The sequence below is a fragment of the Grammomys surdaster genome, unplaced genomic scaffold, assembly GCF_004785775.1.
Source record: "Grammomys surdaster isolate TR1022 unplaced genomic scaffold, NIH_TR_1.0 167, whole genome shotgun sequence".
Lineage (NCBI taxonomy): Eukaryota > Metazoa > Chordata > Mammalia > Rodentia > Muridae > Grammomys > Grammomys surdaster.
The window spans coordinates 8074656-8090982 of record NW_021604615.1 but is presented as its reverse complement, the minus strand read 5'-3'; the positions used below and the strand labels follow the sequence as shown (position 1 = coordinate 8090982).

The 16327-nt window shown below is 50.0% G+C and overlaps 1 protein-coding gene across 2 annotated transcripts; it reads left to right on the top strand.

Annotated features, from left to right (window-relative positions):
- Positions 1-6984: 6984 nt before the first annotated feature.
- On the top strand, positions 6985-15972 carry Atp4b (ATPase H+/K+ transporting subunit beta). Of its 2 annotated transcripts, none has more exons than XM_028766393.1 (7): positions 6985-7271; positions 10298-10426; positions 12129-12242; positions 12357-12556; positions 13501-13557; positions 14599-14709; positions 15390-15972. In XM_028766393.1, exons 1-7 carry the CDS (start codon positions 7160-7162, stop codon positions 15549-15551), a joined length of 885 nt encoding a protein of 294 aa, XP_028622226.1. In that variant the 5' UTR covers positions 6985-7159; the 3' UTR covers positions 15552-15972. The 2 variants fall into 2 exon arrangements, with proteins under 2 accessions (XP_028622226.1, XP_028622227.1); XM_028766394.1 differs by having other exon boundaries at positions 7160-7271; positions 14614-14709; positions 15390-15551.
- The last annotated feature ends 355 nt before the right edge of the window (positions 15973-16327 follow it).

Here is a 16327-nt window from a genome sequence, read left to right as displayed (position 1 = left end):
GTGTGTGTGTGAGCATGTATGCGTGCATGTGTGTGTGCATGCTTGTGCGTGTGTAAATTTCTACTTCTCCGGGATAAATGTCTGACAGTGTAATCTGGGTAGCTCTGTGTTCGCTCTAGGAAACTGACAAATGGATCTCCAGCTTGTCAATCTTCTGTTCTCACCAGCAGCCCTTGGAGCTGGACACCCACATCCTGGCCAGCACTGGAGCCTGTTGGTCATCCTACTCTGGTAATGCTTTTCACTAACACACATTAACTGTACATGGTGAGCTTCACTTCATACATGTGTAACGTTCTCTGAACACATCCCCTCCCTCTGGCCTCCCCTCCTCTTCCCACGGCCTTCCCTCCCAGAGTTCCCTCTTCTACTTCCCGTCCCTGGGACTATTGTTGTTCCCATTTTATCTACCTTCTGTTTATGTTAGAAACCCTGTGGCACTTGTCTTTCCGATTCTGCCTTATATCATTTAATATGACGATCTCCAGCTCCACCAATTTTCCTGAACATGAAATTATGTCTTTGTTCTTTATGATTTTAATTTGCCTTTTCCTAAGAGTGAATCACTCATAGGGCTTCCCTATAGGCCGGTGTGGCAGCCCCGCCTCCACTTTGGGGTATCTGGTATCTTTCTACCATATTGTAATGTGGAGACTGCTTGGTTTTTGGCATTGAGTCTGAAGAATCCTTCACGTGTTGGTCACATGTGGCCCTTTGTCGGATAGTGCTTTTCAGATGTCTTCTGCACATGACAGCATGTCTTTCCATTTTTACCTACTTCACTGGATGAAGTTTTTATTGTTGTTGTTGGTGGTGGTGATGGCGGTGGTGGTGGGTTGTTTTGTGTTTTGTTTTGTTGTATTGTGGGTCACTTTCTTGGCGTTAAGTCTAAGGGCTCCCCCCACATCTTTCTCTAAGGGCTGGACTTCCACTTTTGCATTCAAGCTCATGACCCACCTTGGTCATTTTTGGAAGAGGTGTGAGACTTAGCTGAGGCACATCAAGTGGAAGTCCAACTGCTTTAGCACCAGTTGTTGAACTGTAAAGATGAAAGGAGGGAACCAACTCCACAAACCTGTACACACACACACACACACACTCACACACCATAAACACATACTCATACACTCACACTAATAAGAATTAAAGTTTTAATTTTTTAAATTAAAAAGAAAGCAGAGTTTACAGTAATTTGGGCTGGTGAGAGGGCTCCATAAGTAGGGGTGCTTGCTGCCAAGCCTGACAGCCTGAGCCTGATCCCTGGGACCCACATGGTAGCAGGAGAGAGCCCACTCCCTTGAGGTGCCCTCTGACTGCCACATGTACGCCCCTTTCTCCAATAAATGAATTAAAAATATAAATTTAAAAATATTAGGGAGGGGGCGGGGGCAGGGAGCCTCTAGAATGTCCCAGAGACCTGGGATGTGAGAGGCTCCCAGGACTCAATGGGGATGACCTTAGCTAAAATACCCGACAGTGGGGAGAGGGAACCTGAAGAGACCACCTCCAGGAGATAGATAGGGGCCAGTGGAGGGATGGAGTCACCCACCTACCTTCAAATTTTTTGACCCAGAATTGTTCTTGTGTAAAAGAAATACTGGGACAAAAAAAAAAAAAAAAAGAATCAGAGACTGAAGGAAAGGCCATCCAATGACAAGCACAACTTCAGATCCATGCTATGGGCAGGCTCCAAACCCTGACACTATTACTGATGCCATGTTGTGCTTGCAGACAGGAGCCTGGCATGGCTGTCCTCTGAGAGGCTCTACCAGCAGCTGACTGAGACAGATGCGGATACTTACAGCCAACCATCTGACTGAGGTCAGGGACCTATGGGGACCCCTATGGAAGAGTTAGGGGAAGGATTGAGGATCTGAAGGGGATTGGCAACCCCACAGAAGACCAACAGTGTCAACTAACCCAGACTCCTCAGAGCTCCCAGAGGCTAAGCCACCAACCAAAGAGCATACATGGGCTGCTCTGTGGCCCCTGGCACATATGTAGCAGAGGACTGCCTTGTCTGGGCTCAGTGGGAGAGGATGAGCCTAATCCTGTAGAGACTTGATGCCCCAGGGAAGGGGGGATGTAGGGGTGGGGGATGGGTGAGTGGGTAAGGGGATTAAGGAGGAGCATCCTCTCAGAGGCAAAGGGGAGGGGGGACCAGAGAGGGGGACAACATTTGGAATGTAAATAAATAAAACAATTTAAAAAAACAATTGCCATTTTAAAATATATATATATATATATATATACTGGGGAGGATGATTTCAAAGGACACATACCATAGCACACTTTCTCCAACGATATCATAACACACTATTTCTCTTAGGGTTTTGGAATTTGCTAGCAGAGGGCTGACTGGATGTATCTAAATTTACAAATGTAATAGACTCATACAGGAGAGCACAAAGCAGGGCCGTGTTCCCCCACAAGAAGATGTTCACTTCTGGGGGGGGGGGAGGGGTTGATACAGCATAAGGGGAACCTGTGACAAAACAGTTCTTATGAACCACGGAACTAAGCCGGGAATGGTGACACACGCCTTTGATCCCCACACATGGGAGGCAGAGGCAGGAAGATCTCTGTGAGTTCAAGGCCAGTCTGGTCTACAGAGTGAGTTCTAGGATAGCAAGGCCACAGAGAAACCCTGTCTCAAACAAACAAAACAATCATGGAAACTATTGTAAACAAATGATCTGCAGGTTTACTGTAGTAATGGAACATAGCGTCTACATAGCACCACTAAAGCCTAATGTGCCCATGGTTTGTTTTACACGTGATCTCCAGGTAGAAAGGCCTTTAGCACACCTCATTCCAAATCCCACCATGGCTGGACCCAGGGCCATACCACAGGTTCTCTCTTTGGATGAAATTGGAGCACTGCCTTGGAGTGTGTGTGTGTGTGTGTGTGTGTGTGTGTGTGTGTGGTGTGTGTGTGCATGCACACGCTCATGCTACAGACTGTATTAATTCATTTGTCTTAGTCAGGTTTTCTATTCCTGTACAAACACCACGATCAAGAAGCACACTGGGGAGGAAAGGATTTATTCAGCTTACACTTCCACATTGCTGTTCATCACCAAAGGAAGTCAGGACTGGACCTCAAGCAGGTCAGGAAGCAGGAGCTGATGCAGAGGCCATGGAGGGATGTTACTTACTGGCTTGCTTCTCCTGGCTTGCTCAGCCTGCTTTCTTATAGAATCCAGGACTACCAGCCCAGGGATGGCACCACCCACAATGGGCCCTCCACCCTTGATCACTAATTGAGAAAATGCCTCACAACTGGATCTCATGGAGGCATCTCCTCGAAGGAGGTTCTTTTCTCTGTGATAACTCCAGCTTGTGTCACATGGACACACACAACCGGCCAGCACATTTGGTTGTATCCACTTACATCTCTTCCTACAAATGAAATAATTTGTGGCTGACAGAAATCCATTGTGTATATCCAATAACCATTCCTCTGCTGTCAAACACTTAGGTTGCACCTGTAACTCAGCTATGGTGAGTACAACTACAATAAACACTGATGTGCAGGTATCTCTGGGATGTGCCGAGTCCTCTGGGTACATAACCAGGAGTGGTATAGCAGGGGCATGTGGGAGATCTGCTTTAAGATATCTTTTTAATTTCCTGTCCTTTCTCTGTGGTTCCTGCTCCTGCTTAATGCAAGGCATCGGCGTCAGTGGCAGCAGGTGGTTTCTTGGGTCTTTCCCTTCCTGGTCAAAGTCCAACTGAAGTAACGCTGAGGGGTTATTAGAGGTCACTTCTCATATGACCTTTCCTTCCCAGCAGCCTGCATGGCTGACTGCTCGGTGACACTCGGTGTATTTCTCACACCGTCTATTGGCATTCTGTGCCTCATTTGGAGACAGGGCTTCGCAGTCAGCCATGGGTCCCACTCTCCATTTCTGGTTACCGTGGGTCTGAAGCTGACTTCAAGGAAGTTCTTTCTCTCTTCAGTTTGAGAAGGTCCAGACCTGCCCAAAAATCTTCCTACTTCTCTTGAACAGCCCAAGGCAAGGAGCCTGAGAGCCTAGCCCCATACAAAACCATATTCGGGGTTAAGTGAGGAATAAGGAGACCAAAGATTCCGCTTGCTTAAGGCTCAGGGCAAAGCACAGCTTGAGCGGCTTCTCAGGAAGCCGTCCTCCTGGTCTACATTACCAGAGCCTGGCTAGATTGCCTCCCAGACGTAATGACATGACCACTGAGCCTTGGTCATCCTCTCAGACACAGTGGATGACCACTGAGCCCTGATCATCCTCTCAGATTCAGTGGGTGACCACTGAGCCCCTGGTCATCCTCTCAGATGCAATGGGTGACCACTGAGCCCCTGGCCATCCTCTCAGATGCAGTGGATGACCACTGAGCCCTGGTCACCCTCTTGAATACAGTAGATGACCACTGAGGCCTGGTCATCCTCTCAGACACAGTGGATGACCACTGAGCCCTTGCCATCCTCTGAAGACAGGTCTGCTGGCGGCACATTCTCTAACCTTTCCTTCATTTGACAATGTCTAGATTTTTCCTTTACCCCTAAAGATTTTTTTCTGTATGTGAGATTCTAGCTTGATCACTTTCCTTTCAGCACTTTTTTTTTTTGTTTTTGTTTTTTGTTTGTTTGTTTGTTTGTTTTTTTGGTTTTTCGAGACAGGGTTTCTCTGTGTAGTTCTGGCTGACCCAGAACTCACTCTGTAGACCAGGCTGGCCTCGAACTCAGAAATCCGCCTGCCTCTGCCTCCCAAGTGCTGGGATTAAAGGCGTGCGCCACCACCGCCCGGCTCCTTTCAGCACTTTAAAAAAAGATTTTACTTTCTCTTATGCGTATGAGTGTTTTGCCCCCACATATGTAAGTGCACTACTTATATACGTGTGTATATAAGTGCACACTACATGCATCCGTGCAGGTCAGACGAGAGAATTGGAGCCCCAGTAACTAAAGTTACAGAAGGCTGTAAGCTGCCATGTGGATGCTGGGAACCGAACCCAGGTCCTTTGTAAGAGCAGCAAGCTCTCTTAACCGCTGAGCCATGTCTTCGGCTCCCTCTTCCAGCACTATAAAATCATTGTGAATTTTATTCAGGCCTCAAACACCACGTGTGGAGGAAAGAGGAATTTTACAACTTCCAGATGGGGTAAAAGTCTAGGTCTCTTTTCTCTGGTGCTGTTTGGTAGGGCACACAGTTCTGTGTTCTCAGAGCACACTGAAGGGAAACTGCCCTCTACCAAGGCCTCAGCCCCTTCTCCCCACAGACACATGGTCAGGTCATGTTGACAATCCATGTGTGGTCCAGACCGTACTCATGCTTCCAGAAGCTCAGAGGTGGAGTCAGGAAGACAGCTTTAGAAAGTTCAGGAATACCCCAGCACTTTGCTCACATGTAGAGCACCTCCATGCTCTCTAACAGACAACGGCTATACCTTCCTGTCCCTGTTTGCCAGTCCCCAGACTTGGGTATTACACATGTCAGCTCTAGCCACCCAGGTAATTTAAGTGTCCATACATCTGACTTCAGGCCTACACACAATTTCCAGGCCCTGCATATCTGGATCCAGGTTCATATAAAATGCGTGCACGCTCATTCTCTCTCTCTCTCTCTCTCTCTCTCTCTCTCTCTCTCTCTCTCTCTCCCCCTCCCTCCCTCCACCTCCCTGTCCCTCTCCCTCTCTCTCTCTCTCTCATGTGTATATACATACATATATATGTGTACATATGTAGATATGTACATATCAGGTTGACAGGTACCATTGGGTCCCTACATACAGGCTCCAAACCCACTGGCTGAAAATAGATCTCAGCCACTGTCATTCACTTGCTTTTAAAATCCTAACATCCTAAGTGGGTCTGTGACAAAGAGGATGTGCAGAACTGGTTCACTGAGAAGTTATAAGCATCCAGGCTAAAATAACGTAAGTCCATTTGAATTTTAGAGTACCTGTCTGGGGACAATTAAGTTCTATTGGGTAGGGCAGAATAAAGGCAACATGGTTATTTGGGGTTATTCTTCTTCCCAAAGAAGCCAGTTTGGTCCCATGGGTCACCAGGAGGGAGAGCCTACGTAGAAGTGACAATAAATGAGTTCCTGGTGGTGACCGTTCACTCGGGCTTCGTCTTAGAAACACTTGAAAAGGCTCAGAGCACATGTCACCTCTGTGGTGTCTCCTCCCCTCCCAGAAGTAAACACCCAGCCAGTAGACCCTGCTCTCAACTCGAGTTGCTTGCACATTCAGAGAATTTATCGAGCTCTTCCCGTCTGGAACACAGGGTAGTGGCAGAGGGACACATATAGAGGAGCAGGTGGGGACAGGCATCCGACATTTGTAGCCCTGTGTTACGCAGTTATGCCCTGAGTTGGACTGTTAGCACAGCCCACCAGGGTATGAGAAATGTAGAGCCTCCTCTCTGTAGCTCCAACATCAGAACCTCATCAACAAGAAGCTGAGCAAGAACACGTCCAGATCCCATGAGTGGGAGCTCCTCTGCAGACGTATGGAATCTTAAAGGTGCTCCAGTCCCGTGACCAGCAAACAGCAGGAGAGCATTATCCTGATGGCAGAGATTTGAAGACACACTCCCTCCTGGACAGCACTGTGTTCACCTCTGCCTATGTTCACTGCTGTCCTTCACTGCTGTTCTAGCCAGTCCCTCTGTGACTCTGTCCCCATTGCCATCCACAGGAGAGAATACTGAGGACAGGACTATGGGACCACTCCAGGTAGTTATAGGCACACTTCAAGTGCCTTCTCCACCATCTTGAGGAGGAGGGGAGTCTAGAGGAAGCAGTTCAAAGTCCCAAGAACTTGAGTGGTGAGGTAGCAGGTCTCAGGCCTGGGGCATTTGACCTAGAACCTGCCTGACTGTGTTTTCCCTCCAGAAGGGGAGGTGAGGCACAACCCAGAGGCTGTTCATATCAGAAACACTTCCCCTCAGCTGCCATCAGGGTAGATTAAGTTGTCAGACAAGGGTATCCCAAGGACCAACTGACTTCTGGGACAGTGGAGGGCAGATAGCAAACAAGCCCCAACCCTCCCTTATGTTTATCGAGGCGATAGTGAGGAACTGATAGCAGGCTCTGATGCCTTTGGCCTCATACAGAGGAGACTATAAGCCTCAGAGGACTCTTCCTGGGCCCAGTCCAGGCAAGCAGGCGAGGACATGGCAGCCCTGCAGGAGAAGAAGTCATGCAGCCAACGCATGGCCGAATTCCGGCACTACTGTTGGAACCCTGACACCGGGCAGATGCTGGGCCGCACCCCAGCCCGGTGGGGTAGGTGTGGGCCGTGTGGAGGGGGCATGGGGTGAGGCAGAGGGCTAGCAGCCAGCAGGACCCAGGCCCTGCTGGGACACCTGGAAATATACTACAGGCCATGCCTCACCTCTCAGCAGGAAGAACTGACTGCAGCTCCGACTCCAAAATGACTGCCATGCAGGCTGGAGACTGGCCCTAACTTCATCCATAATTTAGAAACAGCATTTCAAAACTATTGCTGAAACTAATTTTTTTTAAAGTTATAGAAAGTGATAGTAGTTTCTTGTTCAGGTCATTTGAGAGGCAGGGATTTATTTCAGTGATCTTATTCTGTCGTGATAGTTGCCATGACTCTAACACGCCAGGCGTATCTGGAGATGTCCCTGATTTCCAGATTGTATCTGAAAATAGCCCTCTGTAGCTATTGTTCTTAAGTATAGACTAGGTAAGCTAGGCAGGTGTATCCACAGAGCTCCTTTCTTATGGCTGCCCTGTGGTGACCTGGGAAGTGGGGTAGGGGGCACTTCCTTCTGGGGCCACTGTAGGAGAAAAAAAGTCATCACTGACAGGAGGCTGTGCACCTGCTTAGGATATCCCCTCACAGAGTAACTTCTCCACAAACATGAAGTACTCCTTAGACCCCAAAGAGTAAGCAGTTTTCAAGTTAGCCAGGACCCTTGGCGTGGGAGTTACAGACAGTATGAAGGGGCTCAGTGAGGGTTTGCAGGTCACACCTCTAGAGAATTCAAACACAGGATGTGTGCCACCTCACTCCTTAGAAGGCAGGTCCCAGGGTCTATCCTTCTGTGCTCCCATAACAGCTGTACGGGGCTATAGTCCAGGGTCCTCCAGGTCTGCGTACAAATTAAAGGCCATTCTGGCTGATCCTCACAGACCTGTCTCAGGGGGTTTGGGGTGGCTTGGGAACTGAGATGAGAGATTCATAGAGGGTGGGATCTGATGATTCATCTCTGGAATGATTTAGCTAGCCTCAGCTTGGCTTGGACATACTGCTACATGGAAAACATAGACTGTTCATGCAGAAGGAGATATGGTACACTCTTCTCAAGCCTCTGAGACCTCCTAGGGCAGAGAGCATCCCTGAGTCCCTGGTAACTGAGGAAAATACAGTCCGTTCCAAGACGGAGAAGACAGGGAACACACAGTACACCAGTGGGAAACCCAGAAGCAGAGCTGGTACTGGGACCATCCCAGGAAGTGGGTCACCTGAAGAAGGACGGCAGATGACAGAGGGGGTGGGGGTTGCCAGCTATCCCCTCCGGAACCTTGTACGGTAGGCCACTGTAGCTGCCAAGCCTCCTTGATGACTGTAATGCCACTCAGAACTTTCTGGAATGGTTTCACAGCCTGATTAGAAGACACGGACTCCGTGTCTGGCGATGACAGCCTCAGGAAGAAAACATAATTCCAGTGAAATGACAGAAGACAAGTTACTCTTAGGGGAAGAGGCATGCAGAGAGGAAATGGGGGCAGAGACCACAGACTGAGAACAGCATAAATCTCAGTGACTTGGGACACACCCTGCCACCTGGGTCACACGCTTTCTCTGTGTGACATGGAACTTTTACTAACAGTGGCTCTCAGGCTGTGAGGTTTCATGGCATGGCTCACATGAGGAATAGGTATTGATGGTGGGAGGGCTGGGGTCCCTCATCTGGAGATGTTGAGCCCTGGCTCACAGCTGATAAGTCAGTAAGTGGGCCTGTGAGGGAGGATGGACAAGCAGCAAAGCTGAGGTTCCTCCCTCAGGTCCCAGGAAGGTAGATGAGTTGGTCAGAGACCACAGGTGGGAACTGTAGTGAGCATGTCAGCCCTCCAATGGGAAATGTCCCTCTGCTGGCCCTTTCTGAACATGCTTGTACATTCATCCCTGTAGACCATGCAGCTAAGTGGATGCACAACCCTGTCAATCCTATAAGCACAGGGCCAGGCGATTGGATGCTACAACAGCCAAACCCAAGAAGAGTCCAGGGTCTCCATGGAGCCAGAGTTCTGAGGCAAGCCACTGCTGCCCTGGCCCTCTAGGGAGGCCTTGTTGGTCCCACAGCTGGCTCCTAGTCTGTGACCTCCCCACTGTCTCTCATCCCCACTGACTTAGGCCTGCTCTTTAGTCACTTTTGGGGGGGGTCACTGGAGAATGACTTGCTGAGAGAAAGCCACACCCAGGTGATACATTCAGAAGGGGCACCCATGTTCTTAGAGATCTTCCCAGGAAGCCAAAGTCAAAGGCAAGACAAAAGACTTTTTTTCTGCCAGCACATTTCTTAGCATGTTTCTTAGCATGGCTAGAAGTTGGGCACTTCATAGTATCCCAAGTCCAAGCCTGTGCCGGAGAGGAGTGTGGATCAGACTTGAAAGGAATGTCACCTGGGAAGCTGTCAGGAGCCGATGGAGCCTGGCTCACATCCTGTTGGAACCATCCAGGTTGGAATACTGGCTGCTAATCATGGCTCCTCTGCACCTGATGTCTGAAGCAACAGTGTTGGGAGCTGCAAGAGTTATGCCCACCCAGCATGCCCAAACTCCTGTCAGGTCCTCGGCACAAACGGATACATACCCAGCCACAGCCCTACCCAACCAGATCATGCACTGGGGATCTCCTTAGCCAGCAGCTGCCTTTGTCTTCCTGTATTGTGAGGAACAGTAGGAACTCCAGGGTACGGAAGGATAGGCTCTGGGATCCAACCTTGCTGAGCCATGGCTATGGTGATCAGTATACCAAGCACACAGAGCTATCACTAATGTGCAAGGGCAGTGACAGGAGCCACACAAGGTCACGCACGTGGCCTGTAGTTCTGGAGTGAGTTCCAGGGCTAGGGAGTGCAGGTAAGGGGGTGCAAAAGAGCTCAGGGATTCCGCTTGGGTGAGAAAGTTCTGGAACTAGGTAGAGGTGCTGATGGGACAGCATCGTGAGAACATTACACGGCAGCACCTGTGCTGGGGCTGGAGCTGGAGAAAGCGGTGGCTCTGTGCCATGCACCTTGCTATGGCTCAGGTGGTTCCTCTCAACTCTCTCTTCGCAGTGTGGATCAGCCTGTACTACGCAGCTTTCTACGTGGTCATGACCGGGCTCTTTGCCTTGTGTATCTATGTGCTCATGCAGACCATTGACCCCTACACCCCAGACTACCAGGACCAGTTAAAGTCACCAGGTAAGCATCAGGAGGGCTTCAGCAATGCTCTTGGGACAACAAGACATAGCAGAGTACCTTTCTCCCTACACCCGGGACAGGGGTCCCCACAGATTCCTGAGAGGAACGATGACCCCAAATTGCAAAGTCTAGTTTTATGTAATAGGAGTGGCTTCAGGGGGAGGGTCACAGAGACAAGAAGTCTTTGCATTCATGTTATATACGTATGCACACAGAGGCGAGTATCTGGGAGGGTCCACAAGAGGTTGCTGGCAGGGAGTAGGCCTGGTGATCCCAGGAGAAGGATCTAGGGTGGAAACACCCCCTAGCTCATTAGTTCCTGGGATGGAAAAGAGAAGAGAGGAAACTCAGCCGTCTGAGGCTGAGAAACGTAAAAAACCAGTCCTTTCCCCTTTAAGGCCCATACAGCTGCTCTTTCCATAACACCCATAAAAGCAGCAAAGCCCTGGCTCACTGAAACAGGAAAGCCAGCAACATGAAAGGGTCAGGCCGAGCATGTGATAGCTTACCAAAGGTCACATGGTATTTGTGGAACGAATGCGTGACTTGCTGCGAACTCGGGAGAGTGTGCACCAGCACCAGAGAAAGCCGGAGGGCCAGGGTGGCTCCCGTCACTCGCGCGTGAGACTGAACAGTGAGCTCGCAGGCCTGGCATCCTGTCTGTTAGCAGAACCAAGATGGCTGCCAGCGGATGTACAGCGGACTGCGTGACTCGCCGACATCTCTCCTTCTCTTAAGACAGAACTCTTTACACATCAAAATGCTTTTGCATCTAGACAATCAGTGAAGTGTTTTTAAAGTATTTTTTACAGTATTTGTGTGTGTGTGTGCGCGAGTGTATGGCTGTAGGTGTGGACAGTGGAGAAGATGACCGTGGGCGGGGGGGTTGGTTCTCTCCTCCCACTGTGCAGCACATGTGTGCCTAGTCCCTGCAGAGACCAGAGGAGGTCATCAGATGCCCCGGAACTTGAGTTACATACAGTTAGGAGCTGCCATGTGGATGCTGGGAATCGAACCAGGATCCTCTGGAAGAGCAGCCAGTGCTCTTAAACATTAAGATTTTCCCCAGCCCCCAAATGAAAAACCTTTTATTCTTTGTCTTTGAGACAGAATCTACGTAGCCCTGGGCATCCCGAAACTCTATGTAAATCAGGCTAGCCTTAAACCGAGATCCGCCTGCCTTATGCCTCCCAAGTGCTGGGATTAAAAGTGTGAGCCACAGGTTGAGTTTCCCAAGTGAAAAATATGATGTGTGTTCAGAAGCCTTTCCCCTGGAGACCCACCTGCAGGCTAGGTGGCCCTTCCCAGTGGTTAGCACCCACTGCACCAATCCTCCCCATGACCCACCCATACCCACCCCTGCTGCCCCAGGCTCAGAGTCTCCTATGGAGCAAATGTCACTATTGTTGGGCCTGGACATCCAGAGTCTCAGACACAGGACAGGCCTTTGTGGCCACTGTGCTACATTCTGCAGAGGCTTTGGGCCCCAGGCCTGGTGTCCTCAGAGGCCTTGGGCCCTTCTTTAGAGTGCTATTGACAAGCTTCTTCAGCTACAGGGAGTCTGTTTTACAGCTCCCACCAAGGAAGGCGAGGACCTGACTCCACCCGAGGTGCTTGTGTGAGTCTAAACAACCTCAGAGCCAAGGGCTGGGGTAAGTGAGTACTTGGAGAAACACATCTAGGTGATGCTCTTTCCTCTCAGGGGTCACCTTGAGACCTGACACATACGGGGAAAGAGGCCTGCAGATTTCCTACAACGTCTCTGAAAACAGCTCCTGGGCCGGCCTCACCCACACCCTCCACAGCTTCCTAGCAGGTAAGTGACCACAAACGTAGCAGCGTGTCTGCCTCCTAAGAGGGTCACTGGGGACCGGGACCCTCTCCACGAACCGTGTGGGGGCTAGCTGCTGAGAGGGTGTGTGTTCTACAGGCTACACGCCAGCATCCCAGCAGGACAGCATCAACTGCACATCTGACAAGTACTTCTTCCAGGAGAGCTTTGCGGCTCCAAACCACACCAAGTTCTCCTGCAAGTTCACTGCGGATATGCTACAAAACTGCTCAGGCCTGGTGGACCCCAGCTTCGGCTTCGAGGAGGGGAAGCCGTGCTTCATTATTAAAATGAACAGGGTGAGTTACAAGGGTCCTGCTTTGGAGGTGGACCCTCCTCACACTCACCCATGGGGGCTGGGCCCTTCACCTACCCCCCCCACTCTGACTCCACACATATTTATCATGTTCTGCTCTTAAATATAAATCTAGAATTTTCTACCCAGACAGAGTCTTGCCAGCCCTATAACTTTAAATATTATGCAAATAAGACCCGGAGCTAATGAGAGATCTTAGCCAGCAGGGGTCTGGAGTTGTAGATTCAGACTGGGGAAGCTGAGGTATTCTACATGGGCTCCTTCTGCATCAGAAACAAGAATCTTTCAGGGTCCATCCTACAGGATCACTGAGGTTCTGGTGGTATCAGAAGCCAAGGGACAGCAAGTCCTGTCAATGCCCTAAGAACACAGACACAGTAAGCAAGAGGCAGAAACGCAGGAGAGCTGAGTAGCACTCAGACGGTAGGGGCTAAGGTCACTGTTGAAGAGACCAAGTGGCAGACGACAGCCCAATTGGCCTCACTGCCTACTTTACTTTATGGAACCTTAGAAAACCACACACGCATGCAACGAACCAACCATGAAGCCCCGGGGCTGTGAGGTCTCCCCAGAGCTGCCTGGCAAGTGAGCTGGGATCAGGACTCCGCAGGCCCATGTCCCAGTTGACACTCCTGCCAAAGGCAACTCCTGCACAGAGCTCAGGAGACACCACTGAGGCTCAAGGAGTCTAAGTAAGGACGTGAGAATGTGGGGACCACTGAGAGCAGTAGGTAGATCTGGTCTGCAGCAAGGAAGGCTGCTAATCACCACAGCAGGCATGGGCATGGTGCCGGTGACTAGGGCCCTCTACCTAAGGTCTACCACTGCCAGCTGCCCTCCTCCACTGTGGTATCATGGGGTAATGGCTCAGAAGTATGTGCAAGTGTCCACCTGCACATCAGGGTCACATGGCACCCTTTCTTCTAGATTGTCAAGTTCCTCCCCAGCAACGACACAGCTCCCCGAGTGGACTGCACCTTCCAGGTGAGCACAGGGGTAGGGTGAGGTGGGGTAGGGCTGGGAGGGGTGGAACAGGGGATGGGACCCAAGTTAACCCTGGAAACATGACAACTGTCACCTCGTTAGCCGTTACCAGGAGTGACGACACAGAGGGATGATGCTATAACCATGACTCCCCCCTCATCCAGTCTGTGAAGCTTCTCAGCTTCAGAAAGCCCGGCATTGATGTAGTGACCCACTTTCTACACTGTTTCTATTTTGTATTTACAAAAATATTCCAGATCACTAACAGCATAGTTGTTTAACGGGGTCCGGCATGTCTACTTAGGTGGCATGGATCTCAGAGAAACCTCTTACAAAATGTCTCAGTACAATATCAAATACTAGACTTAGCCTTCACTAAATGTTTCCAAGGCTTGTTTTCAGAGCTGAGCCCCAGCTGATACATCAAAAGGGCATGTCCATAAGTGATCCAGGGGACATCTGTGCCCCAGAGCTCTGTCCCAAGGGCTTCGGGCATGGTCTTCATTTCATCATTATTATTGTTGTTGTTGTTGTTGCCATAGGCAAGCGAACCTGAGATTTGAGAGGTCATTGTTCCTTGTTGAGCTTAAGCTACTCACTGGGCAGATCTGAAAGGAACGAGATCCTAGGAACATGTATTTACACTCACTCCAGAAACCTGCCGAGTCTCTGAACCTGCCTTAGGCAGACAAGGTCTTGGGCTTGTCAGAGCTTCCCTCTCGGATGCTAACAAGCACACACCTGCTTCCCCGGCTCCATCGCTCAGCCGGGACTCTAAGATGGGACAAGTGGGATGAAGAGAGCCTGAGGCTCGGCATTTTGAGGAATTACATTCTTGCTAGGCTCTCAGCCCTGACTACGAAAGCTGACCAGAGGCAAGGCTAACCCTATTGCACTAACATGTAAATACGTGTTGTGTGATCATTGGCATTGGTACCAGTGTGTGACACACGGTACACACACAACTCACATGTGGACTTCTACACAACTGAACATCTGCCCCAGTGCCTATCAGACTCAGCTCTGGCCTCTTCTCTTCAGGACGATCCCCAAAAGCCCCGGAAGGACACTGAACCCCTGCAGGTGGAATACTATCCCCCCAATGGCACTTTCAGTCTCCACTACTTCCCCTACTATGGCAAGAAAGCACAGGTAGGTCTGCTTCACTCTGCCCCAGGGCATTTGCTGAATTACCTCAGACTTAGCAACAGGGAAGCCATTTTCTATTTTTTTTTTTTTAAAAGGGGAGTGCAGAGCAAAGTGGTGCACAGACCTGTGATCCCACTAGCCGTTAGGAGGTGGAGGCAGGAGGATTGTGAGCTCATTTTGGCTACATAGCAAGTTCAAGGCCAATCTGGGCTGCATGAGATTCTATTTTGGGAAACAAACAAACAAACAAAGAAGAAACAAAGAAAATGAACAAAAGAAAGGCATGACTTAGACAGTCCTAAACACTTCTTATATCCATCTAAAAATGCACCCCTCTAAAAGCCATGGCTATCAGCCTGATTCCCTTAGGGTGCAGGGTTTCCCACATCCTCTGGCATCTGAGAATCCCTCCAAAGTGATTTTTCTCTCCCTGTTGCGTTCATGGGCTGTTTGCCATCTGGAGTCCCGAGAGTCAGTGTGTCCCGAGAGTCTGTGTTCCTAGCTGCTCTGTGGGCAGAAGCCAGCAGCTATGTGATCCAAGGGCTCCTTTGGGCCAGACAGGCCTGACCCCCAGGACACACCCACAGAGGAGTCCTTTATGCCTGCCCCTCCCTTCCTCAGTTAGCCTGGTTTTTGTTAACATCAGGGCTTTGTCAAGCATCTCGTCTGTGCTTCTGCTTCAGCCCCACTACAGCAACCCCCTGGTGGCAGCCAAGCTCCTCAATGTCCCCAAGAACACTCAAGTCCTCATCGTGTGCAAGATCCTGGCAGACCACGTGACCTTCAACAATCCCCACGACCCCTATGAAGGGAAGGTGGAGTTCAAACTTACAATACAGAAGTAAGAAGGGAGTGGTGTCCACCTGTCAGATGGGTGGCCACGGATGGACCACTCTTCCTGACTGTACATCTTCTGCTGGTTCAGAGCTGACACCACCGCCCATCTCTTGACACCAGGAAGTGCTCCTGCCCAGCACTCCCTGAGTATCACCAGCTTTGTACTGAACGCTCACATGTTTGGAATTCTATCGTAGCTGTGGGGCTGACACGGGAACCCAGAGTCCGGCTACCATCAAGGGGCAACCCATCTGTCCGCATGTCTGTCCTGTGATCATTTGTCTGTCCTGCACTTCAGTATGAACTATGGGTCCATTATCAGTGTAACACTGGTCACCCGGCATGATACATCTCCAGTTTGTGCTTCTGAAACCACAGTCTCTATGCCATCAAAACAAACTATATTAAAGTTATTCTTATTCTGTGTGAAAAAGACATGTCTTTCAGTGACCCAGGGGACATTTTTACTAAGAACTGAGCACTCTTTTGTTTAAAGCCTTTCCGTGATTTCCATCACAACACAAGTGTCTTTGGCACCTCAGCCACTGGGGTCAGGCATCTCAGAGATGAAGTAAGGGGCAGGGGTGCTCAGAGGGACCCACACAGACTGCCACTTTGCCCACAGACCTACCCTGTTGCCACCTCCTCTCTCTCAGCCTCCAAGGTCTCAGGCCCTTTCCTTAAAAAATGTCTGAACTTCATATTGCCTCCTTCCCATGCAGCCGAAGAGTAAAAGAGTCTGCATTTGTCTTTTCCCAGCCGAGACAGAACACAGCTCAGGAGG